The sequence below is a fragment of the Salmo trutta genome, chromosome 1 (assembly GCF_901001165.1).
Source record: "Salmo trutta chromosome 1, fSalTru1.1, whole genome shotgun sequence".
In the NCBI taxonomy this organism is placed as follows: Eukaryota; Metazoa; Chordata; class Actinopteri; order Salmoniformes; family Salmonidae; genus Salmo; species Salmo trutta.
In genome coordinates this window covers 41,533,985-41,557,989 of record NC_042957.1, presented here as the reverse complement: position 1 = coordinate 41,557,989, position 24,005 = coordinate 41,533,985, and the positions used below count along the sequence as shown (strand labels likewise).

The 24,005-nt window shown below is 42.4% G+C and overlaps 1 protein-coding gene, 2 long non-coding RNA genes and 1 other non-coding gene across 4 annotated transcripts; 3 read left to right on the top strand and 1 right to left on the bottom strand.

The window, feature by feature from the left end:
* The first annotated feature begins 1,122 nt into the window (after positions 1-1,122).
* LOC115196017 (piggyBac transposable element-derived protein 4) lies at positions 1,123-4,486 on the top strand. Its single transcript, XM_029756472.1, has 2 exons — positions 1,123-1,977; positions 2,644-4,486. Exons 1-2 carry the CDS (start codon positions 1,793-1,795, stop codon positions 4,373-4,375), a joined length of 1,917 nt encoding a protein of 638 aa, XP_029612332.1. The 5' UTR covers positions 1,123-1,792; the 3' UTR covers positions 4,376-4,486.
* LOC115196023 (uncharacterized) lies at positions 2,464-2,680 on the bottom strand. Its single transcript, XR_003878795.1, has 2 exons — positions 2,623-2,680; positions 2,464-2,534 (listed from the first exon to the last, which is right to left on the bottom strand). It is a non-coding gene; the product is annotated as an uncharacterized LOC115196023 (long non-coding RNA).
* Positions 4,487-4,793: 307 nt separating the features above from the next.
* Positions 4,794-5,663, top strand: LOC115196016 (uncharacterized). The gene is made up of 2 exons (XR_003878794.1): positions 4,794-5,043; positions 5,367-5,663. It is a non-coding gene; the product is annotated as an uncharacterized LOC115196016 (long non-coding RNA).
* A 17,037-nt stretch (positions 5,664-22,700) lies between these two features.
* Positions 22,701-22,772, top strand: trnag-ucc (transfer RNA glycine (anticodon UCC)). Its single transcript has one exon. It is a non-coding gene; the product is annotated as a tRNA-Gly (tRNA).
* The last annotated feature ends 1,233 nt before the right edge of the window (positions 22,773-24,005 follow it).

The following is a 24,005-nucleotide window of genomic DNA, read 5'->3' as shown; positions in this document are numbered from 1 at the left end:
TACATGCATGTTTTGTTCAATCAAGTTCATATTTATATCAAAAACCAGCTTTTTACATTAGCATGTGACGTTCAGAACTAGCATACCCCCCGCAAACTTCTGGTGAATTTACTAAATTACTCACGATAAACGTTCACAAAAAACATAACAATTATTTTAAGAATTATAGATACAGAACTCCTCTATGCACTCGCTATGTCCGATTTTAAAATAGCTTTTCGGTGAAAGCACATTTTGCAATATTCTAAGTAGATAGCCCGGCATCACAGGGCTAGCTATTTAGACACCCACCAAGTTTAGCCCTCACCAAAGTCAGATTTACTATAAGAAAAATGTTGTTACCTTTGCTGTTCTTCGTCAGAATGCACTTCCAGGACTTCTACTTCAATAACAAATGTTGGTTTGGTTCAAAATAATCCATAGTTATGTTCAAATATCCTCTGTTTTGTTTGTGCGTTCAAGACACTATCCGAAGGGTAAATAAGGGTGACACACCCGACGCGTTTCGTGACAAAAAATGTCTAAATATTCCATTACCGTACTTCGAAGCATGTCAACCGCTGTTTAAAATAAATTTTTATGCCATTTTTCTCATAAAAATTCCGACCGGGAATCTGTGTTTTAGTACAAAGAGAGAGAAAATAAAAACATGGGGTCGCCTCATGCACGCGCCTCAGTCTGATTGTCCTCTGATAGACCACTTACCAAAGGCGCTAATGTTTTTCAGCCAGGGGCTGGAATTACATCATTCAGCTTTTTCCCGGGTTCTGAGAGCCTATGGGAGCCGTAGGAAGTGTCACGTTACAGCAAATATCCAAGTTTTCAATAAACAGAGTCAAGAAGCTCAAGGAATGGTCAGAGAGGGCACTTCCTGTACAGAATCTTCTCAGGTTTTTGCCTGCCATATGAGTTCTGTTATCTTCTTGACGTGCTGATCCCGTTAGCGGGATCAAATTCGACAACATCCGGTGAAATGGCAGAACTCTACATAAATAGTCATATTAAACGTTCATGAAAATACAAGTGTCTCACATTCTTCAAAAGCCTAGAATCTCGGTAATCTAACTGCCTTGAAAGATTTTTAAAAGGATTTACTGTGAAAGCATATGATGCGATTATCTGAGTAGAGAGCACCATAACAAAATGCTAATTCAACCAGCACATGCGTAACAAAATCACAAATTGCAATAAAATAAATAATTTACCTTTGAAGATCTTCTTCTCTTTGCAATCCCAAGGCTCACTGTTACATAATGAATGGTCTTTTGTTTGATAAAATCCATTTTTATAGCCTAACACGAAACATTTTGTCAACCGCTTGTATCGTGAATTCAGTCTCATTCAACTTTCTCTGAAGCATTCGACGTAAATACACTCACTCAACGTGTGTTTCTCTAGTCAAGTTAGGGTTCACTGCAATCAACTGGTTGTTTGTAACACAATCACCCTTGATGGTTCTTTTTGTGGGACCTATTGACCAAAAGAAACCGATTTGCAGACAACATGTAATGACCTCATTGTGCACCAATTATATGAGCGCTGTTCCTTTGATTGACTGTTTTGTAACCCAATGACCACTGATCCTCTTGAAATCTAGCTGGGTAGATAGCCAATGAGCTGAGGTAAACGGCAATATGGGATGTTTGTGTGTTGGAAGACCAGCTCAAGTAGTAAACTCATGCGTAAAGACGGCCTTTCGCCATTGAAGACTCATCGAGGAAGGAGCCACGCTTGTTGCGCACAGCAGTATTTCGGTAAAACGCATCATTAGCTACTTTTTATATCGAACATTATGGCGACTAAATCAGGGAAAGCTAAATCCAAGTCTAGATATACAGATGTACACCAGATTATTGAGGAAATAGATAGGGAAAGTGAGACAGAGTTGCTCCTGGAAGAGGATTCAGCTAGCGAGCATAGCTACGACTCCGAAATGGAAGACTATTTTCTGCACGGAGAGGACGTTGCTTTGGACTGGTAAATTCTTCTCATGCTAATGCTGTTGTTTGAAATTAATAATATCAAATATTATTCGTGATTTTTAACATTTTATTTGCAATATATAAAAATGTAATGAAATGTGTAAAGTACTCATTGGCTATACATTGTGTTTGGGGGTATGTTTGTATGTATGCGTATGACCCATAGACTATGTGTGTATATATATTATATGTATATATATATGTGTGTGTGTGTGTATATATGTGTATATATATATTTATATGTGTATGTATATATAAAATAAATATATAAAAGAAATAAATATATAAAATATATATATATATATATATATATAAAATAAATGGAATGGAGTAGAATATTAGAGGGAGCATGGCTGAGATGCATGTGTCTGCCACTCCACCCCAGCCCCACATGAAAGAGGGCTATTTGAGGCTGTTGAGGGGAGGGGAGGGCAGGCCCACAACAATGGCCAGAGTGAAATGGAACAGCACTTCAACCTAGTGACTGACTATGTTCCCTGTACTCTATATATCTGTTTATTATAGCTGGGCTCATGCGTGAAACTATTCTACCTGAACTTTTTTCTTAGTGACTGACTATGTTCCCTGTACTCTATATATCTGTTTATTATAGCTGGGCTCATGCGTGAAACTATTCTACCTGAACTTTTTTCTTTCACAGTGCCTCAGACTCAGATTGGGAGCCCCCAATGTCAAGGTGTCCATCCCCCACTGAAGCTGGTCCATCCAGCCGGACCCCTGCTGTCTCTGGCTCCACACCTCCCGGGCCATCTAGAGGTGTGAAGGCACTAACGAAGAAGCGCAGGAGGGGAAGTGTGCAACCTGCCAACAAAGGGGCAGACGGGCGTTGGCACACTGTCCTCGAAGCAGACGTGGAGCCACCTCAACCAACGTTTAGGCCGAAAAGGAAGCCAGGACCCCAGCTGAACATGACTGCAGGTTATAGCCCCCTTCAGCTTTTTCAGTTGTTTTTCACATCATCTGTTGTAGATTCTCTCGTGTCTAACACAAATAAGTATGGGGCAAAGATGCAAGCAGGCAGAAAAGTAGCATGGAAGCCCATTTGCATGTCTGACTTTTTCTGCTACCTTTCACTGGTCATCTACATGGGGCTGGTGAAGCTGAAATCCCTGACCGACTACTGGAAAACATCATCTCTGTACCAACTGCCTTTCCCCATGACTGTCATGTCATGCAAAAGGTTTCTGCTTCTCTCACGGGCACTTCATATCAGCGACCCAAAAGATGATGAAGAGAATGACAAGAAGAAAGGCACAGCAACATTTGATAGACTCTGCAAAATAAAGCCTCTCTACCTCAGCATTGTTGATGCCTGCAAGACCTACTTTCAGCCTGCACAGAACCTGTCCATAGATGAGAGGATGGTAGCCTCAAAGGCCAGAATCAGCCTCAAACAATATATGAGAAACAAACCAACCAAGTGGGGTTACAAGCTGTTTGTTTTGGCTGATTCTGTGTGTGCCTACACTTGCAATTTCTTTGTTTATGAGGGGAAGAACACTTGTGCTACCGGTAAGGGACTTAGCTACGACTCTGTAATGGAGTTATTGGATTTTCAACTGCTGGGGAAGGGCTACAAACTGTTTGTAGACAACTTCTACACAAGCCCTACCCTGTTTACAGACCTGAAGAAGCGGCATGTATGGGCTTGTGGCACCATTCGCACCAACAGGGCGGGCTTTCCGAAGACAAAGGTGAATGACATGCCTAAGCGGGCTGAGCGGGGTAGCATGCGATGGATCCGTGAAGATGGCCTTCTCTTTGTAAAGTGGATGGATACCAGAGAGGTGGTGATGTGCTCAGCAATCCACAAATCCTTCAGTGGCGATCACGTCGTCAGGCGGGTGAAGAGCGCTAATGGGGCATGGACCACAAAGAATGTCCCCATTCCAGCTGCTGTGAAGGACTACAACAAGAGCATGGGCGGTGTGGACCTGTCGGATGCGCTGATAGGCTATTACAATGTTCTGCACAAGACAACAAAATGGTACAAGACGTTCTTCTACCATTTCATCGACATTGCTGTGGTGAATGCATTCATCCTACACAAGGAACTTGCTAAGAGCTGTGGAAAGCCACAGCGAGCTTTCAGAGAACTGCTCATCAGGGAGCTTGCTGACTACAGCACCACTGCACCTGTTGCACCTGTTGTACCTGTCCCTTCTGCTGCTGCAACAAGTGTTCATCTGCCCAAATTTATTTCTGCAGGCATGGATGTGCCTCAGGGCCAAAAGGGCACAGCATGGAGGCGTCGTTGTGTTCTCTGCAAAATGAAGTCCCCCATCACCTGCACCACATGCTTGGTGACCCTTTGCTTTACAGCAGAAAGAGACTGCTATGGCACATGGCATAAGCAGCACAATATTGTGTAGAGGACGTAGGGTCTTCCAAATATTGAAAGTGTGTAAATGGGGCCACAGTGTCTCCTGACCCCTCCTGTCTCAGCCTCTAGTATTTATGCTGCAGTAGTTTATGTGTTGGGGGGCTAGGGTCAGTCTGTTACATCTGGAGTATTTCCCTTGTCTTAGCCGGTGTCCTGTGTGAATTTAAGTGTGCTCTCTCTAATTCTCTCTTTCTTTATCTCTCTCTGAGAACCTGAGCCCTAGGACCATGCCTCAGGACTACCTGGCATGATGACTCCTTGCTGTCCCCAGTCCACCTGGCCGTGCTGCTGCTCCAGTTTCAACTGTTCAGCCTGCGGCTATGGAAACCTTACCTGTTCACCGGACGTGCTACCTGTCCCACCTCCACCCGGCACAGCCAGAAGAGGACTGGTCACCCCTCATAGCCTGGTTCCTCTCTAGGTTTCTTCTTAGGTTCCTGCCTTCTAGGGAGTTTTTCCTAGCCACTGTGCATCTACATTGCTTGCTGTTTGGGGTTTTAGGCTGGGTTTCTGTATATCACAAACTGATATAAGAAGGGATATATAAATACATTTGATTTGATTTGTAAATAGTTACCCGTGTTTTTTGTACATTTATATAATAATTTTTTTCATTTTTTCAAAAAAATGTTTTGGGTGTGTTACAATACCATTTAGGTATTTTGTGCTACCTGTCCCACCTCCACCCGGCACAGCCAGAAGAGGACTGGCCACCCCTCATAGCCTGGTTCCTCTCTAGGTTTCTTCTTAGGTTCCTGCATTCTAGGGAGTTTTTCCTAGCCACTGTGCATCTACATTGCTTGCTGTTTGGGGTTTTAGGCTGGGTTTCTGTATATCACAAACTGATATAAGAAGGGATATATAAATACATTTGATTTGATTTGATTTGTAAATAGTTACCCGTGTTTTTTGTACATTTATATAATAATTTTTTTCATTTTTTCAAAAAAATGTTTTGGGTGTGTTACAATACCATTTAGGTATTTTGTATAGTTATTTGCTTCAAAATGTATAACTTCACCAATTTGGCCACTTGGGTACATTTTGGGAACTTGTGTGGGACACCTGGGTGACTTCATGCTAAATTGGATGTAGCACACTCATTCCGGAAGTTATCATTCTGAAACTTTGCACAAGTACTGTTGCCCTGTTCTGTTTTTCACTGAAATTGTTCCCATCATCATATCTGACTGTTTGTTTTTTCTTGTTAATTTTAAAGATGATGCAACAACAATAAAAAGAAAAAACGGATGGTTTTTTCTTTGTATTTTCTTCTACCAGATCTATTGTGTTATATTCTCCTGCATTCAATTCACATTTCCAAAAACTTCAGAGAGTTTTCTTTCAAATGGTACCAAGAAAATGCATATCCTTGCTTCAGGGCCTGAGCTACAGGCAGTTAGATTTGGGTATGTCTTCAGGCGGAAATTGAAACTAAGGGGGGGGGAATTTGAAGAGGTTAAACTCACAGACACCATTCAAACAGTTTTAGAAACTTTAGGGTGTTTTCTATCCAAAGCCAAAATGATATGCATATTCTAGTTTCTGGGCAGAAGTAATAACCAGATTAAATCGGGTACGTTTTTTATCCGGCCGTGAAAATACTGCCCCCTATACATAACAGGTTAACAAAGTTTAGCGGTAGATTTTTGGATTCCTTTCTCTGCATGTTGAACGAGTGGATTACTCAAATCGATGGCGCCAACTAATGTTAGGGTTTAACCAAATATTTGTTTGCATAACCAATATAATACAACTATTTAAACCTATATAATAAAATTAGTTCTGGTGCATAACTTATGAATACTAATGCTAAACATAAGAGGTTTATATTGTATTAACATAGATTGAGCGACATATAATAGACATGACTAACTGGAGGGTTGCTGGCTAGTAGTGTAGGCTGAGTAGACTCGTGACACACACACACACACACACAATGCCTGGTTGTGGGGCCGCTCAAGGACAGGTGTATGTGAGGAGGGGAGAATGGCTGTGGCACAAGAACAGGCACTGTCCTTGGGTGTCTGACTCTCGGGTACACACACGAAGATAAGCTAGAAGACAGCTATGCTTGGCAACAAAGATGTGTCTAGAGGCTGGGACCAGCCTGCACGCCAACGATAGGCTGGAGTAAGTCTAAACCACACCCAAGCCTCTACTATGACAGGCCCTCAGGGAGAAGGAACTACGTCTGTCAAGAAGTATTTAAGGAAGAACTTATGATGTAATTTCAGTTCTCTGTTTGCCCTGCGAGGTGTTACAGTGAACCCGTATATACGAAGATTGCATTTACCATTTATTCTGCTTGACTAATTCTATTAATAAACAGCTGAAAATATATTCAGTAGCCTAGTGTTAAATTTTGTTCTGATACCAGAATTGAATTGACGCAGCCCTTACAAATGGTGACCCCAACGTGATTCTGGTAGAAGGACTTCGCTGGAACTTGTCCGGCCGATTGGCCATCGCTGTCGTCGGATGGTGTGTTTCACAAATCCTGACCGGTCAAACAAAAGGTAAGCAGACACCTATTGTGAATAACTAAAGTTCTGCATATTGGCATTATCCAAATTTATTTTGTGAAGCACCTGTTTGATGTAAGTGATTAAATTGTGGAACGTCCACCTGTTATATTAATCATTTGATTTTGAAACGATTTTGAGAGTTGTGGTGTGATAAATGCAATCTTGAAACCGATCGATCATTGATGATATAACAAGTGAATGTAATGTACTAGGTATTGAAGTACCAAGTGTGTATGTGGTTGGTCGGCGTACTTAACCGGAATGAGTGTGGATGGATGTAGGTATAACAACAATTGTAATGTACTAGGTATTGAAGTACCACGTTTGAGTGTGGCTGTCAAGTCTGGGACTGGTAGCAAGACTGAATGAAGATTGGGAGGCCAACCTAATCGTATGACTGAAGTACATTAGATACTAGTCGGCGTACTGTATCAAGTGTGAATGATCTATGGATAAAGGTGTTATACTGAGGAAACCACTGAATGACTGAAGTACATTGGGTATTAAGTCGGCGTACTAATACCGAGTTTGAGTGACCTGCGGGTAAATAAGAGGTCGGGGACGGTCGACCTGAGTTATATCATCTAGCGCTGGGGACTTAAATAACGTTAGGAACGTACGTTAGAGACGTAAATTAACATTGATAGTTAGGTTACCATAGACTGAAATTGAATATGACCAACCAGGAGACCGAGAGGGTGCTGAAAGCACTGAAGTGCACTGAATGGGGGTAGAGACGGGAAAGAGTGGAAAAGGAGGGGATGGTCAGATCTTCTGGAGGAGCAAATCTAGGTCTGATTATCCATTGAAGAAGGGAAACCTAATATGGCGGAGTGAGATACAGATATTATTGTCAAAAGTTACAAGGAGCAACAGATAAATAGGCCGTTAAGTAGGGCTTTACGACCCCTGGAAAATAGCTTATAGTTGCATACGTATGCGACCTAATGTCCGATCAAAAGTCACCTCTATAGATAAAGTTTCAAGAAAGAGATACACATAGATTGTACAACACATAGACACATTGGGAAATTTCCACAGGGGTAAGAGGATAATTGCGTGTGAGATGGATATGAAGGTCAAAAGCCATATATATACATGTGAGACCTAATGAATCTATCAAAAGTCATGAAAGAAATTATTCTGGGATCCTAGAGGAAATTACCAGTAGGACATGGACACAGGAAAATACAGCACACACATAGAGATTAATAGCAAGTACACACCGATTGTAATTGAATCAGAGTTAAAAAAAAACTAAAAAAAACACATAGAATAAAAGATCATTTAATAGGAATACTCATTCTAAAAATTCTAGAGTGGGAAAAGGAGCAGAATAACTACTATAAATAATTTAACAAACATGGGTAGTAAATTCTCAAAGGAGGTGCAGGAATTTACGGGAGATGAGCGATACATGTAATTTTATTTTACAGGGACAATGCACATTAAACACAGTTGTGTATAATGGCAGGGTATTCCTAGCAAACATAATGGGCCTGTTTGCAGACAAACTGAAGGGGTTTTAAGGTTTTAAGCAATCTTGGGTCAAATTAGTCAAATAGTACGTTAAAATATGGGGTTTCATAGATTGGAAGTAAAATATTTTAGCCAAGGGTATGTTCAATTAAAGTACACAGAACCGTTGAGGAAGTTTAAAACAAATTATTAATGATTTGAGGAAGTACAGTGGAGTTATTATTAGGTTTTGTTTCTAGCAACGTTTGGGTTTCTGAATCAGTGTAGTATAAGGAATGATGACCAAATGTTCGTGGTTATTTTATGGAAAAAGGAGCGCTCTTTGGGAAAAATTCCTAGGGACAGGATATCTTAAAGGGGTATACACACATGGCATTTTGAAGTTTTGTTTTCTGAGTTTTAATTAAACACGTGAAATTCTTTTGATAGGGAATGTTCTGGGAACCTGGGATACAAAATGTAGATGAAGTTCTTAGCCTTCATTTGTCTAATGTAGTAAGAAACACGGTTCTGAAAGGGTGGTATGACTTTTGACCCCTCTGGTGACTTTTCCTTTTGTGGTCTGATCAGCCGCAATGAAAAGCCATTTGGATGGTGAATTTAAGGTCATTTGTGATACTGACTTTAAGGAAATTTGTAGAACTGATAATTATGATGGAGTTAAAGTTCTTAGACGCAATTGATAATTTGAACCAATGAGAAGACTGAATGACGATAAGGGTACAATAATTTTTCTTTGTGGAGTAGTTCAGATTAGTCATTTTGATCTGATTATGTTATGTGAATATCGTTTCATAATTAGGGGTATTTTTACATGATCTAGATAAGTTTATTTTCCCTTAGGAAGTCAGCTGTGGTTGAATTCAGTGGAAGAGATTTAACACAACAAGGCTGTGGAATTAATATAATAGTATTATTATATTTTGTTGTTGAATAAGTTTAATAATGGTAGACTTATGTCAAGTACTAGGATATATTCTAAGCCAACGGGACAGGAATATATGACATCTGTAGGTGATCCAGGATCATTGAGGGTATCGAGATAAATTTAAGTAGCTATGGAATAAGACAGCAGACGGAGAAGTCCTCCCCTGCACTACTGAGACCTTGATGGGTTGGAAGTAGCAGGAGGAGAGCATAAGCCAGGAAGAGAAGATAAAAGGGATGCAGAAGGATTAGATAACAGTTAGTGAGTGGAGACCAGCATAGTTAAATTATAAACAGGTGAGGACAGAAATAATACTGGGACAGACAGAAAAGACATAATAAGAATAAAAGGGAATTTGGTGCACTTAGCTTATATTAATTCATGGAGAGACTATCGGCTCCATTGGTTTAAAAAATATATATATTTTTAAGTATGAAAAGTTAGGGGGAGAGGCATGTATTTTAGTTTTGATTTTAAGTTTATGTTTGGTAAAATTCGCTAGGAAAAAATCTGATAATTTTGTTGAAAGTAGTTGTTAAATCTTAAAGAAGATAAGACACTTGACAGAGAATTGTTACAGGGTAGCTAAGGATGAATGCCCAAGGGAGAATTGGACATGTGGAAAATGAAAGGGGGCAATCCTACAAGAGAAGGGCTGACATAAGGATAATTGACTAACCTTACCAAAGACACTGTTTAGATATGCAGCAAAATTGATACATGGCTTGAGCCATGTATAAATAGGTGGAGTATGGTAGAGCAGGCGATAGAACAGGTTAGGATAATTACTTAAACAAATTGTTTGTTGTAGAATATCCATTCCAACATTTGGAAATGGACTTATTGAACTATTCCGAATTGAGGGGAAGAAGGGGTGTTTAACAATAATAGATAAGTATAGCAAATGGGTAGAAGGGTTCCCAACTTACTTGGTGGACATGATTATGGTAACTAAAAAATTAGGTCAAGAGATTATCCCTAGAGTTGGTTTACTAGGATCTATCTCTTTAAATGATGGATGACAGTTTAGCTAATCAGGTAGAGCCTATAGAATGCCAGAGTTAGAGATACCAGAACTGGTAGACATAGAAGTTGAAGAAATACTAGCAGAGCACATGAGAAGACTGTTTGTTAACCAAACCCGTATGTCCAAGATTTTGTGTCCAACAGGTGAATTACAGGAGAAGGTGATTCACTCGATCCAACCAGGAGACTGGGTGTGGATCCAGTCCCTGAGGAGAAAAAACTGGAAGCAACACCGTTGGGAAGGCCCATACCAGGTTCTGTTAAACCATTGCCTTTGCCATTAGAGAAGCTGAGAGAGTCACTTGGGTCCACGTTATCCACTGCAAGAAGGTATGTACACATATGAGCACTGCCGATCACACAGAGTTAGGAGAAGAACCGAGTACCAACAGGGTCTGGGGGTTACCTCCTTAACGAAGATTTCCTATCCCGACCGTTCATCACTGTGTGTGCTCCTAGAGGTGTGAGTATGGGGTGGTACCTAGCAGAGTGACTAAGGGCAGGAAAGGGTTGGCGGTTTTGGGGAAGAGTAGAGACTCTGAGCTGCATCATAGTCTAATCTTTCTGATACATTCAGATCCACCACCTTCTGGTACTAATCATATGATACCGTTGTAATTGAGAAGAAGTAAAATATGAACTATATAATACACTGATGAGTGATGTACAGAATAAGGAATCAAAAAAGATCAGGATGTAGGTTTAAGGTAAACATTAAACAGTTTCCTGGGGAAGCAGACAACTGTACAGGAATTGGGGTTGGCCAGATTGAAGTACTCAGCCAACCCACCTCGCTTCACCTAAATTCCGGATGAATACCAGTGTTATAGATACAAGAAGGGCACCAAGAACTTAGATGATTCTAATGACTGAAAGGTAATTGGTAATGTGACTGACTTAGGTTTGAAAGATGAATAGAACATTCTTAACCTCACAGCACCTATAACTGATGAAGGGTGGGCTAGTACCAGCAAAGGACGCATACGACAGAAATTACCACGAAGGGTGGTTAGGAACTTGCGCCCTGGGGTTATAGGTCCAACCAGTTCGAATTAGTCATCAGAGGCCAGTTATAGGAGGCTAAAATAGGCACAGGAGGAGTTTTGACCAGGATGGGAGTAGCTTTGTCTCGACGGATGCTATTGGCATCCTCAGGGAAGTTCCAGATGAATACAAAGCTATGAATCAAATATGTGAAGGCTTTACACTACATTATTTTGGTGGTTGACAATAAATAAAAATATGGATGGGATTAATGACATCTTTTATAATCAACAGAGATTCATGAATGAAACCGGGGATGCAGTAAAGAGGTTCTCTGACCAATTATCCGCCACCCCCCTCATGACCTGGTAAAATAGATTGACTCTCGATATGTTATTGGCAGAAGAGGGCGGTGTAGGTAGAATGATTAGGTTCATTGCTGTACGTACATTCCTGATAACACAGCTCCAGATGGATCAGTGACCAAGGCCCTGGCTGGTCTAAACAATTTAGCTCAAGAGTTAGCAGAAAACTCCGGGTGGACACTGCACTCACGGGGTGGTTCGATAGTAACTTTGGAAAATGTAAAAATGTTATTATCATTGTGGTGTGGGCTGCTTTCACCTGTATGAGTGTGTTTGTGTTGTGTGGTTGTTGTTTGGTTCCGTGTGCGAGAGGTCTCATTTCCAGGGTTCTGGAGAGATCGATAATGGAGCAGATGGTGAGATACGGACCGAGTCAAAGTTCAGATCAGTGGGACGACAAATACCTACCGCCGAGCCTGGTGGAGAATTCATTCAGTTATGAGGAGCCCATGATAAGATGAGACCATCTTTAGAGTTTCCTGAATTAGTTTGATTTTGTGTGAAATTTCTGAATCCAATAAAAATAGATGTGTTGTAATGTATGTGAAATATTTAGCCAATCGGGTGGATGTAATGAAAGGTTTGACTAAAAGATTTCACTCAGAAACCTGTCATGACGTTGGCCTGTGGGTAAGGTTTATGACCCCCCCATAAATACCTTTCTCCATTCCCCTCTCTCTCTGACCCTACTGAAGGACTTGAATAGCCTGTGTTAAATATAGAGAGTCTGGGAACATCAAACATGGGGAAAGGAACCATCTTTTGATAATAAAACCAGTTGGAAATATGCTTGATAACGTAATGAGTATGTATGTCAGTTCATTGTTATCTGAGACATTATGATTGATGACAGGACGACATAAACTTTACCTGAGAAAGTATACACCCTCTAGTTATCAGAGTCACATGGAATTGTTATGCAATTGAAATGTTTGATATTGAAATTGTTTGTTAGGAGATTAAATGTAATTTTAGCTTCCCAATGAGAGAATTGGGTTTTCATAAGGAAAGTGCCCTGCCGATCAGTGGCCAACCCTGTGAAGAGACATGGGGTTATAAACGATGGGGCGCCTCCTTCCCCCCTCTCCACTATATAAGTCTTTGACGAAAATACATTCACGTGTTCCAGTACGTGAGGACTGCAGCCTCTACGTTAGAAGGACAGACACATATCAAGAACAGAACTAAGCCAACCTCGGCGTGAGCTATGGTATGAACTGGTATGAACTTTGAGCTTATTCACTACAGAAGTGATACTTCCTAGCCGTTGAGTTAGCCGCTGCTAACGTGGGCTAGGAAAGGACGGACGACGGATCCAGTCTAACAACCAGACGAAGATACCACCACGTATCCATTACCACTACAGGAAGATCTGTTGGCCAACCCGGCCAGCATCTACGACCAATCTACCGAAGCGCAGCTCAGAGTAAATATTTATTGCATTTTCCTTTTCCAAATGGGCGGTAATTTAGAATGCATAAGATAATGTATTTACGATAGCATAGCTGCTGTTTCTTTGTTCCTAAATCTTCCCGCTCTTTCATTCAAGCCCAACCCCCTTTTCCTTTGTGTAACCAGCCATGATACAGGCTCCGTCCACTAGGACGTTTTCTGTATGACATCATTGTATTCTGTGTATTTGTAATTCTGTGTGATTAGTTAGGTATTTAGTAAATAAATAATTAAACCCAATTTTACAGTGCCTTCTCCACTGTTAGCCCAGAGTATACTCTGCTTCCTAAGAATTTAACATTGTTCAATGATCCGAAAAGGGTCTGAACAGACATTTATGGCGCCCCCTGAGAGGACTCTAAAACTAAGACGCACGTTGGGTCAATGTGATAACGACATATGGAGCCCCCGTGCGAGGAATCTAAAATAGGATGAAGCTTTCATTTTGATTCAGCCTATATAAAATTGAAAAGCAGATTACATAATATACCAAGTTGATTATATACATTATGGGAATTGTAGATCGGAATTATTGGTGCGTGTGTGCTCTGGAGAATCGCCTCAGTGTTGTGCTCTGAGGTAGTCAGTGGGTAGCATACCCTATACAGTTCTGTATGAGGGCTGATAAAGCTATCTGATAAATAGCGCGTTTGGCCAAACGCTGGGCTATTTCTGCCTCGCGCGTTTCAGACGCGTGTTGGCTAGGTCATTATTAATTTCTCGAGCGAGGACAAAGACCCAGCCGATTGAAATTTAGGAGAGATTAGCTTGACCAGTTTATAAGTATCTCTCTGTCTGTCTCTCGCGTTTCGATGCGAGGAGACCACGGTGCATTTTGTTGTTTACCGCGAGTTCCGGTTAAAACATCGTCAAATATCGCCGAAAAGGGTTTGAACATAATACGTTATAAGTAAAACCTTTCCCTTGCCAAGGGAATCCTATGTGAGCATTTTTCAGGCATCAAGTAGCATTAGCTTGCTCGAGATGCTAAGCTAACAAAAGGGAAAACAGCCATTTTGTTTGTGCCACATTGTAATTCATCCGACTTGCGGAACGAAAGTCCTGCCCTGGGTACTTCCGTTGATTTCAACGTGTGCCAGCAGACTCCCCTATGAGAGTCACCAGTACTTTTCTTCAAATAATTAGTCAGGTGACACTCAAGTCGTTACTCATGATATCCAGACGGATATCGATGTCTTATTCAATTGAACTAATAAGTGAAATTGCCAGATTTACATTCTCAAGTGGATCTTTTACAAAAAAAAAAAATATCCAAATTGATGAGTTTTCTAAATGAGACATTGTAATCTTTTTCCACATTAACCTAGATGAATAAACCTCTCAGGTTAATTAAAGTTTAAATCCCAAATAGCCTATACAGGTTTGATTTATCATTAAAATTGATCAATCAGTAAAATTTGGTTTTTGCAAAACCCATTCAGTAATCCAGTACTGACAGAAGTCCCGCCCCAGCGGGAATCCCATGTGGCTTCGGCCCAAGGAAGAAGTGTACCATAGTGGGAAGTGTGCCAACATTTGATCTACTGTTTACACTTATGATATCCAATCAATGGAGATGGTATGGATTATCATCTCATTCAATTTAATAAGTTAAATTGTTGAACATACCTTAATGTTCTTCCAATCAAATGAGACACTTTTAAAACTTCTCATATTAACCTGGATGAAGCAACCTCTAAGGTTAATTCAAGTGTAATACCCAGATAGCCTACCCAGGTAGGATTAATCATTGGCATTGATTAATTAATTCAATTTGCTTTTGCAAATTCATTCACATCCAACTTCCACATTACTGGTACAGTACTGATGGTTCGTCAACATCTATAAATAGATTAAACTTGTCTTTGCAGCTTCCAATGAATTCCAACCCAAACATTGAATAAAATAGGAACATTTTTCCTCAAAATTTTTCTAATAATGTGCAAGCTACCAAAGGAGGTGGTCACCACTCCTCCACTAATTAGTGAACCTCCACCCATAAAAGGATTGATCTCTGACCTTAGCAGCGATACCAACGTTAATTATGCCATTTGTGAAAAATCAGCCGAAATTGCGAACGCTGTCCAAAATCAACCATCAAACACAGGCTTTGTGACGGTTCTCTCCACTTTAGCACTTATGTATCGCCATCAAAGGTTGGCATCGATCCAATACCACAGTGCACAGCTGAAGCACGTGCAAGACATGGCTAACATGAGGGCAAAGGTGGAGAGAACTGAGCAACTATTGACAAAAGCAGGAAATGAAAACATTCTGCTAGTCGAGGAACTGCGTTTGAAATCGGAACAATTAAAAGTAATTGCAAATACTTATGACGATGAACGAGCACAAACTCTTGAACAAAATCGTCATCTGCAGGAACAACTCGATTTAGCCAAAACTAAATACGATGATGTCCACGCCAAACTAGATAAATCTGAAGAGTTATCTACAAACAGGAGCGCTCAACTGGACAACATGCATGCTGTTTTGTTGAATGTTACTCAAAATAACACGGTGCTCCTCAAAGCGCTGCAGACCAAAGACGATCAGTTAATGAACACAGTGACAAAGTTGGATGATAAATCAGCAGAACTTATTGAAGTTGCTGACCAAATGAATGATGAGAGAACTCAGGTGATGAGGATGGAAATATTGATTTCTAAGCAAGCAGAGGAAATCTCATCACTGAATCTCTCGCTCCGTACTCGAGACCTCTATCTGCAAACCATGACAGATAAGTTTGAGACCGAAAGGAGCAGGTGTGACACTCACGTGTCCAAAATTGGTACTCTAAGCGCTCAAGTGGACTCTGCAATGCAGCAGAAGACCACCCTTAGGTACCATCTGGAGGAAGTCCAGAACGGTCACGCTCTACAGCATGACTACCCATCCAAGCAACCGGAGTCCGGTACTCAAAGGAGTGAAGATGATAGGTTTCAGACATTGCCTCCATCATGTGTCCCTCAGTCTTCTCCTCTTGGCCTGTCGGCCCCAATTTCTCCACAGGATGAGGCCAATCCTCTCCGCCCGCTTGGTGCGGAATACAAACTCGTCAAGAATTTCCCCACCTTTGACCCCGTTCCAGGTCAGCCAAACGATACTGAGACGTTCCTAGCTGACATAGAGGACGCGTTGGGCGGCTACCCGAACGCTACGGGTTCTGACAGGGTTTACCTGTTGAAGCGAACGTCGAATAGACACGTGACGAGGTTCATTCGCCTACAACAGCAACACGTGCTAAATGACTACGCTAAACTTGCCACAGTTTTGAAATTAGAATTCAGTGGTTCTGCGACTTGCAAACACGATAGCTCACTGGCTAACACGGTCAAACAAGCTCGGAACGAACACCCACAAGCTTTCTATCATAGGCTTCGTTCAGCTTACTTTGGCCTACTCACGGAAACAGGAATGGAAGAGCTGTTACCATTCAAACAAATGTTTCTGTCGAACATGTATCCCACCTTCATTACCTACTTGGGCCCTGCAGCCCACGTTGGCTTGCCTATCTTACAACTCAGAGAGCTTGCAAGCACAGCTTTTGAGGCATCAAAAGCTCGCAACGCTAAGAGCCCTGACCACTCGGTTTTGAAGTTTAACCAGGAGCACTCACTCCAGTTAGAGGGTGCATTATCAGGTATTGGAGCGTCGAGAGATGACGCACAACAACAGTTTCTACCACGAAACCATGATTCCAATAACCTCCGCAGTCGAAATAACTGTAAAGTACGTAGCCATCAACATGACTACCGCTACAATCGACCCGTTCGCTACGTTCCTGCACCCAACCCACAAAAAGTGTCAGAGCACAAGGGTAACAAAGGGTAACAAAGGGTTGAAGGACGATCAAAACGTAGACCAATGTTCTCCAGAAGTCCCACTATGGGAAGAACTTAAGCGAGAACAATTTGAGAAAAGGGTAAAAGATAAGTCACAAGGACTAGACAGGGACTAGACAGGGAATTACCGGACACCAGGTCCGCAGGAATTAACACCCATAGCAAGGACGTTAAAGTTCAAATTTCTCCCGCTCTCATTCAAGACCCTATCCAGGGCCCGCTTGATCAAGAAACAAGCCCCCGGGCTCTGTCTATAGACTCTGATACAAAAGTTGCGAAGAATAAGGTCAAACGCTTCGTTAAAGCCAAGCCCACTCAAAATCGGAAAAGTCAATCTGCTTCCATCTTGAACAGACATGGCACATCACGTCGTTGCGAACGACCACTCCACTTTGTGGGGAATATGTCCACTAACCACGAATCTAAACGGCCATACCTGGAAACAGTCCTGGAGGACTGCTTAGCTTGTCATGCGCTAATTGATTCGGGTGCGACAATATCACTCATCTCTCAAACATTGTTTGATGATCTCAAAAGGGCTTTGAAGCCAACTAAACGTTGGTTAAAAGTGGAACGATGCGACACTATACTTCGAGGGGTCACTCAGACTACCTCGCCTCTCACATTGAGAGTCATGCTGAAACTACACTTCCAGGATGTATCGCTCGTTCACCCTGTGTATGTTACCAGCCTCGAAACTGTAACCCTGCTACTTGGAGCAGACTTGATGGATCGGTTACTCCCACTGATGGATTGGAAAACCAACCAGGTATGGTCACAGGCCACAGTGCCTTCTCCACTGACCACACTGTCTTCCCCTAACGCTAGCTGCAATGCAGTCATTCATGAGGGGTATCTGTCAAAAGCACCCCTTGGGAAAAAGACGTTTAGAAACCTCTTGGTGCAGAATCCGATCCAAGGAGATATTTACCTCTTGGGGATGTCATTCGAAAACATAATGTTAAATTTCACTGCTATGCGGACGACACACAGCTGTACATTTCAATGAAACATGGTGAAGCCCCAAAATTGCCCTCGCTAGAAGCCTGTGTTTCAGACATAAGGAAGTGGATGGCTGCAAATTTTCTACTTTTAAACTCGGACAAAACAGAGATGCTTGTCCTAGGTCCCAAGAAACAAAGAGATCTTCTGTTGAATCTGACAATTAATCTGGATGGTTGTACAGTCGTCTCAAATAAAACTGTGAAGGACCTCGGCGTTACTCTGGACCCTGATCTCTCTTTTGAAGAACATATCAAGACTGCTTCAAGGACAGCTTTTTTCCATCTACGTAACATTGCAAAAATAAGAAACTTTCTGTCCAAAAATGACGCAGAAAAATTAATCCATGCTTTTGTTACTTCTAGGCTCGACTACTGCAATGCTCTACTTTCCGGCTACACGGATAAAGCACTAAACAAACTTCAGTTAGTGCTAAATACGGCTGCTAGAATCCTGACTAGAACCAAAAAATGTGATCATATTACTCCAGTGCTAGCCTCCCTACACTGGCTTCCTGTTAAGGCAAGGGCTGATTTCAAGGTTTTACTGCTAACCTACAAAGCATTACATGGCCTTGCTCCTACCTATCTTTCCGATTTTGTCCTGCCGTACATACCTACACGTACGCTACGGTCACAAGACGCAGGCCTCCTAATTGTCCCTAGAATTTCTAAGCAAACGGCTGGAGGTAGGGCTTTCTCCTATAGAGCTCCATTTTTATGGAATGGTCTGCCTACCCATGTGAGAGACGCAGACTCAGTCTCAACCTTTAAGTCTTTACTGAAGACTTATCTCTTCAATAGGTCCTATGATTAAGTATAGTCTGGCCCAGGAGTGTGAAGGTGAACGGAAAGGCTGGAGCAACGAACCGCCCTTGCTGTCTCTGCCTTGTCGGTTCCCCTCTTCCCACTGGGATTCTCTGCCTCTAACCCTTTTACAGGGGCTGAGTCACTGACTTACTGGTGTTCTTCCATGCCGTCCATGGGAGGGGTGCGTCACTTGAGTAGGTTGAGCCACTGACGTGGTCTTCCTGTCTGGGTTGGCGCCCCCCCCTTGGGTTGTGCCGTGGCGGAGATCTTTGTGGGCTATACTCGGCCTTGTCTTCGGACGGTAAGTTGGTGGTTGTAGATATCCCTCTAGTGGTGTGGGGGCTGTGCTTTGGCAAAGTGGGTGGGGTTATATCCTGCCTGTTTGGCCCTGTCCGGGGGTATCATCGGATGGGGCCACAGTGTCTTCTGATCCCTCCTGTCTCAGCCTCCAGTATTTATGCTGCAGTAGTTTGTGTCGGGGGGCTAGGGTCAGTCTGTTACATCTGGAGTATTCTCTTGTCTTATCCGGTGTCCTGTGTGAATGTAAATATGCTCTCTCTAATTCTCTCTTCTCTCTTTCTTTCTTTCTCTCGGAGGACCTGAGCCCTAGGACCATGCCTCAGGACTACCTGGCATGATGACTCCTTGCTGTCCCCAGTCCACCTGGCCATGCTGCTGCTCCAGTTTCAACTGTTCTGCCTGCGGCTACGGAACCCTGACCTGTTTCACCGGACGTGCTTGTTGCACCCTCGACAATTACTATGATTATTATTATTTGACCATGCTGGTCATTTACGAACATTTTAACATCTTGACCATGTTCTGTTATAATATCCACCCGGCACAGCCAGAAGAGGACTGGCCACCCCTCATAGCCTGGTTCCTCTCTAGGTTTCTTCCTAGGTTTTTGGCCTTTCTCAGGAGTTTTTCCTAGGGAGTTTTTTCCAGCCACCGTGCTTCTTTCACATGCATTGCTTGCTGTTTGGGGTTTTAGGCTGGGTTTCTGTACAGCACTTTGAGATTTCAGCTGATGTACGAAGGGCTATATAAATAAATTTGATTTGATTTGATTTGATTACGATATCTCGACACATTCCATCAGCCAATCTGATTGACCATTCTTTTCATGATTTCGAGCCAGCTGTCTCTGTGAATGAGCAACTTCCCTCCATCTTGCAGTCGTGCAATACGGTAGTTGAGATGAACTTCTCTTGCCCCTCGGAAACTTCCGCAAGCACTGCGGCCGTCTCAGCAAGAAAAACATTGATGCGCAGAGTACACTCTGCTTCCGATGATACACCTTCTGCTTTGTTGGGGACTGTCCCCCCTTACAATGACACTAATGGTGTCAGTCCAGCAACTGACCCGATGACTCCCACTGGTGAAACACTTTGCGATATCACAGACCGATATCCTCGTCTCCGTTTGCAGGTACTGAAGAGGTTGCCACACGCGGACGCGGTGGTGACTGACAGACCTCGACAGCCACTGAGGGTGTTGAAGCACAAACACCAGGAGATTTGGTTGAAAGGTTACAGCCATTCTCATAATAACGCGGCCACTGACAACTCGTACATAGGGTCCGACCTTTTCGTTTGCGCCTCGGACACCAACACCACCCGCTGGTGGGGGGGTCCCGAGACACAAAGGGGGGGAATAGTAGCCCAGACCCATGATGAGCCTCATCGAGGCCGGTGGGGGGGTCGAGACTACGGACAACACCGTACGAGGCCGCCAGAGCATAAATCAAATCTAGTTGTAAACTCCCCTATGAGAACAGTGAGGAGCAGACAGGCCCCTAGACAGGGATTATCTTAGAACACATCTAAGATAGTTCTGAGGTGTACCACACTGGTCGTAAAGGAAGTCCAGTGGACTTGTCCACCTCCAAAACAAATGGCAACAATAGTCATTCCTTGCCATGTGTAGGTTCAACTACAATACAACTAGTAATATGCTCCAATCATGTGTTCCGGTAGATAATATTTCAGAATAAATCGGTAGGATAACTGGACCCCTTGAATACCAGTACCAATACCACAGTCAGTCCAGCAACACTCAGTAAGAGGATTAGTAACCTCACAAGTTAAATTGCTATTGATAATAGCGACATAGGAGTCACTCAGAGTGCAACACGGGGAAGGGAATCTCCAGTGCACTCTTCCAATGGTTAGCACATGCCACTAATAAATAGAACCCTCCGTTCAGGAGAAAAGTTATTAGAAGTCATGAACCATGATCACACCACGTACGACTGGTCTAATACTTAGAGTACTTCCGTCGTGAGGTTAGCTCCTCCGTGGATAACATAGCTATGAAATAGACTTCATACCTAACGCCACTACAATAGTGGAAGACACCGTGACTTGTAGAAAACTACTACAGACTCCCTTGACACCAATTCTGACTGACCTCCAGGCATTGACCTGAAAATTACCTGACTACGTCAGACTCATTCTGAACAAGTTGTAATCTGCCAGGATACTTGGTTTTCTTCCCTTGACATGCGCGATTGTGTAAGCATAAACGCACATGCACAATGGAACATCCAATTAGGATTTATGCTAGGATCACTTAAGGGTCCAAGCAAAATATCAGCCTTAGTAAAGTTGAACATTTACTTCTAGGCCTTTGACTCTACAGCACTCACCAGTTTTCTAACCAGAAGTCCATAGGTCATCCTGTAGACTGCCCAAAACTAGTGCCTTACAGCTGTAGACTTATCATATAGTTGTCAACTTAGGATAGTACCCTAAGCGCCACCCCGCAAATTAGGAAAGCCCTAGATATGACATTAGACAATGCCATGATAGGGTCATTTTGCCAAGACCATGGACGTAGATAGAATACAGTCCAATTAGATGATTAAGGTGGCATAACTATTTTGTTTTGTTTATGCTTTCATTAATTTTGTTTCATTTTCTTTGGCACATAGAAAGTGATAGAGCCATAAACAACTCCCCCATACAACCATCAGTTAGTGTCACAACGCCGCTCATTTGGGAGGAAATGTAATGATATATTTCATGAGTGTGTGTGCGTTGTTAACCTCTGCCTAAGTTACTGCCCAGATATTCCAGTCTGGACGACCAGACGACGGGTCCGGAACGGCGATCCCAATCCGGACATCCACTGCCGAGTCATGGAACGGACATCTTCATTTGCAGAGACCCTACCCGGGTCGACCACCAGAGGGGGGACTGCAATAGCAACCACCAACTGGACATCTGCTGCCCAGCCTTGGAGCGGACTTCTTCATTTGCAGACACCCTACCCGGGTCGACCGCCAGATGGGGACCACAACGATGATCCACAACCAGGACAACCCACGTTCATTTTTATGTTGGTTTACAACATGCAGGTTAATCGCAAGATTGAACCCAACATGGGGGGACTGTCATGACGTTGGCCTGTGGGTAAGGTTTATGACCCCCCCATAAATACCTTTCTCCATTCCCCTCTCTCTCTGACCCTACTGAAGGACTTGAATAGCCTGTGTTAAATATAGAGAGTCTGGGAACATCAAACATGGGGAAAGGAACCATCTTTTGATAATAAAACCAGTTGGAAATATGCTTGATAACGTAATGAGTATGTATGTCAGTTCATTGTTATCTGAGACATTATGATTGATGACAGGACGACATAAACTTTACCTGAGAAAGTATACACCCTCTAGTTATCAGAGTCACATGGAATTGTTATGCAATTGAAATGTTTGATATTGAAATTGTTTGTTAGGAGATTAAATGTAATTTTAGCTTCCCAATGAGAGAATTGGGTTTTCATAAGGAAAGTGCCCTGCCGATCAGTGGCCAACCCTGTGAAGAGACATGGGGTTATAAACGATGGGGCGCCTCCTTCCCCCCTCTCCACTATATAAGTCTTTGACGAAAATAGCATTGGTGGTATAGTGGTGAGCATAGCTGCCTTCCAAGCAGTTGACCTGGGTTCGATTCCCGGCCAATGCAGAGCCTGAGAAATTCACTAGTTTCCAATTTGTAAGTCGCTCTGGATAAGAGCGTCTGCTAAATGACTTAAATGTAAATGTAAATGAAAATACATTCACGTGTTCCAGTACGTGAGGACTGCAGCCTCTACGTTAGAAGGACAGACACATATCAAGAACAGAACTAAGCCAACCTCGGCGTGAGCTATACAGAAGTGATACTTCCTAGCCGTTGAGTTAGCCGCTGCTAACGTGGGCTAGGAAAGGACGGACGACGGATCCAGTCTAACAACCAGACGAAGATACCACCACGTATCCATTACCACTACAGGAAGATCTGTTGGCCAACCCGGCCAGCATCTACGACCAATCTACCGAAGCGCAGCTCAGAGTAAATATTTATTGCATTTTCCTTTTCCAAATGGGCGGTAATTTAGAATGCATAAGATAATGTATTTACGATAGCATAGCTGCTGTTTCTTTGTTCCTAAATCTTCCCGCTCTTTCATTCAAGCCCAACCCCCTTTTCCTTTGTGTAACCAGCCATGATACAGGCTCCGTCCACTAGGACGTTTTCTGTATGACATCATTGTATTCTGTGTATTTGTAATTCTGTGTGATTAGTTAGGTATTTAGTAAATAAATAATTAAACCCAATTTTGTATTGCTGATTCAACTTGTTAGCCAGGGTTCGTGAAGATAACCAAGAATTTACAACTTTCATGATGAGACTGAAAATAACATAAGGGTTAATATTGACTGCTATCGATGTAAAATATTACTAAGTATTTTAAGAGTTTATTCGGAAGATAACGGCTCTATAAACGTTCTTCTGTGGTGCCCCGACTTTCTAGTTAATTGCATTTACATGATTAGCTTAATCAGGTAATATTAATTACAGAGAAATAATTTTATAAGTTAGCATGTCATATCACTTAATCCGGCATAGCCAAAGACACGACAAACCTTATAACCTGTTGAAATGTATTCGAAATACAGCTATAATAATGGGTTAAAAACTATATTCCTGTAACGTTCGTCGTTATAGAGGGACCAAGGCGCAGCGGAGGTTTGGTTCATCATCATTTTTATTAGAACGGTGAACCAGCAAAACAATAAACGATACCATGAACGAACAGCTTCACAGGCTACGAATAGCAATGCAAATACAATTCCCCACCAACAGCGTGGGGGAAAATGAACTTAAATGAGATCCCAATCAGAGACAACTAGCGACAGCTGTCTCTGATTGGGA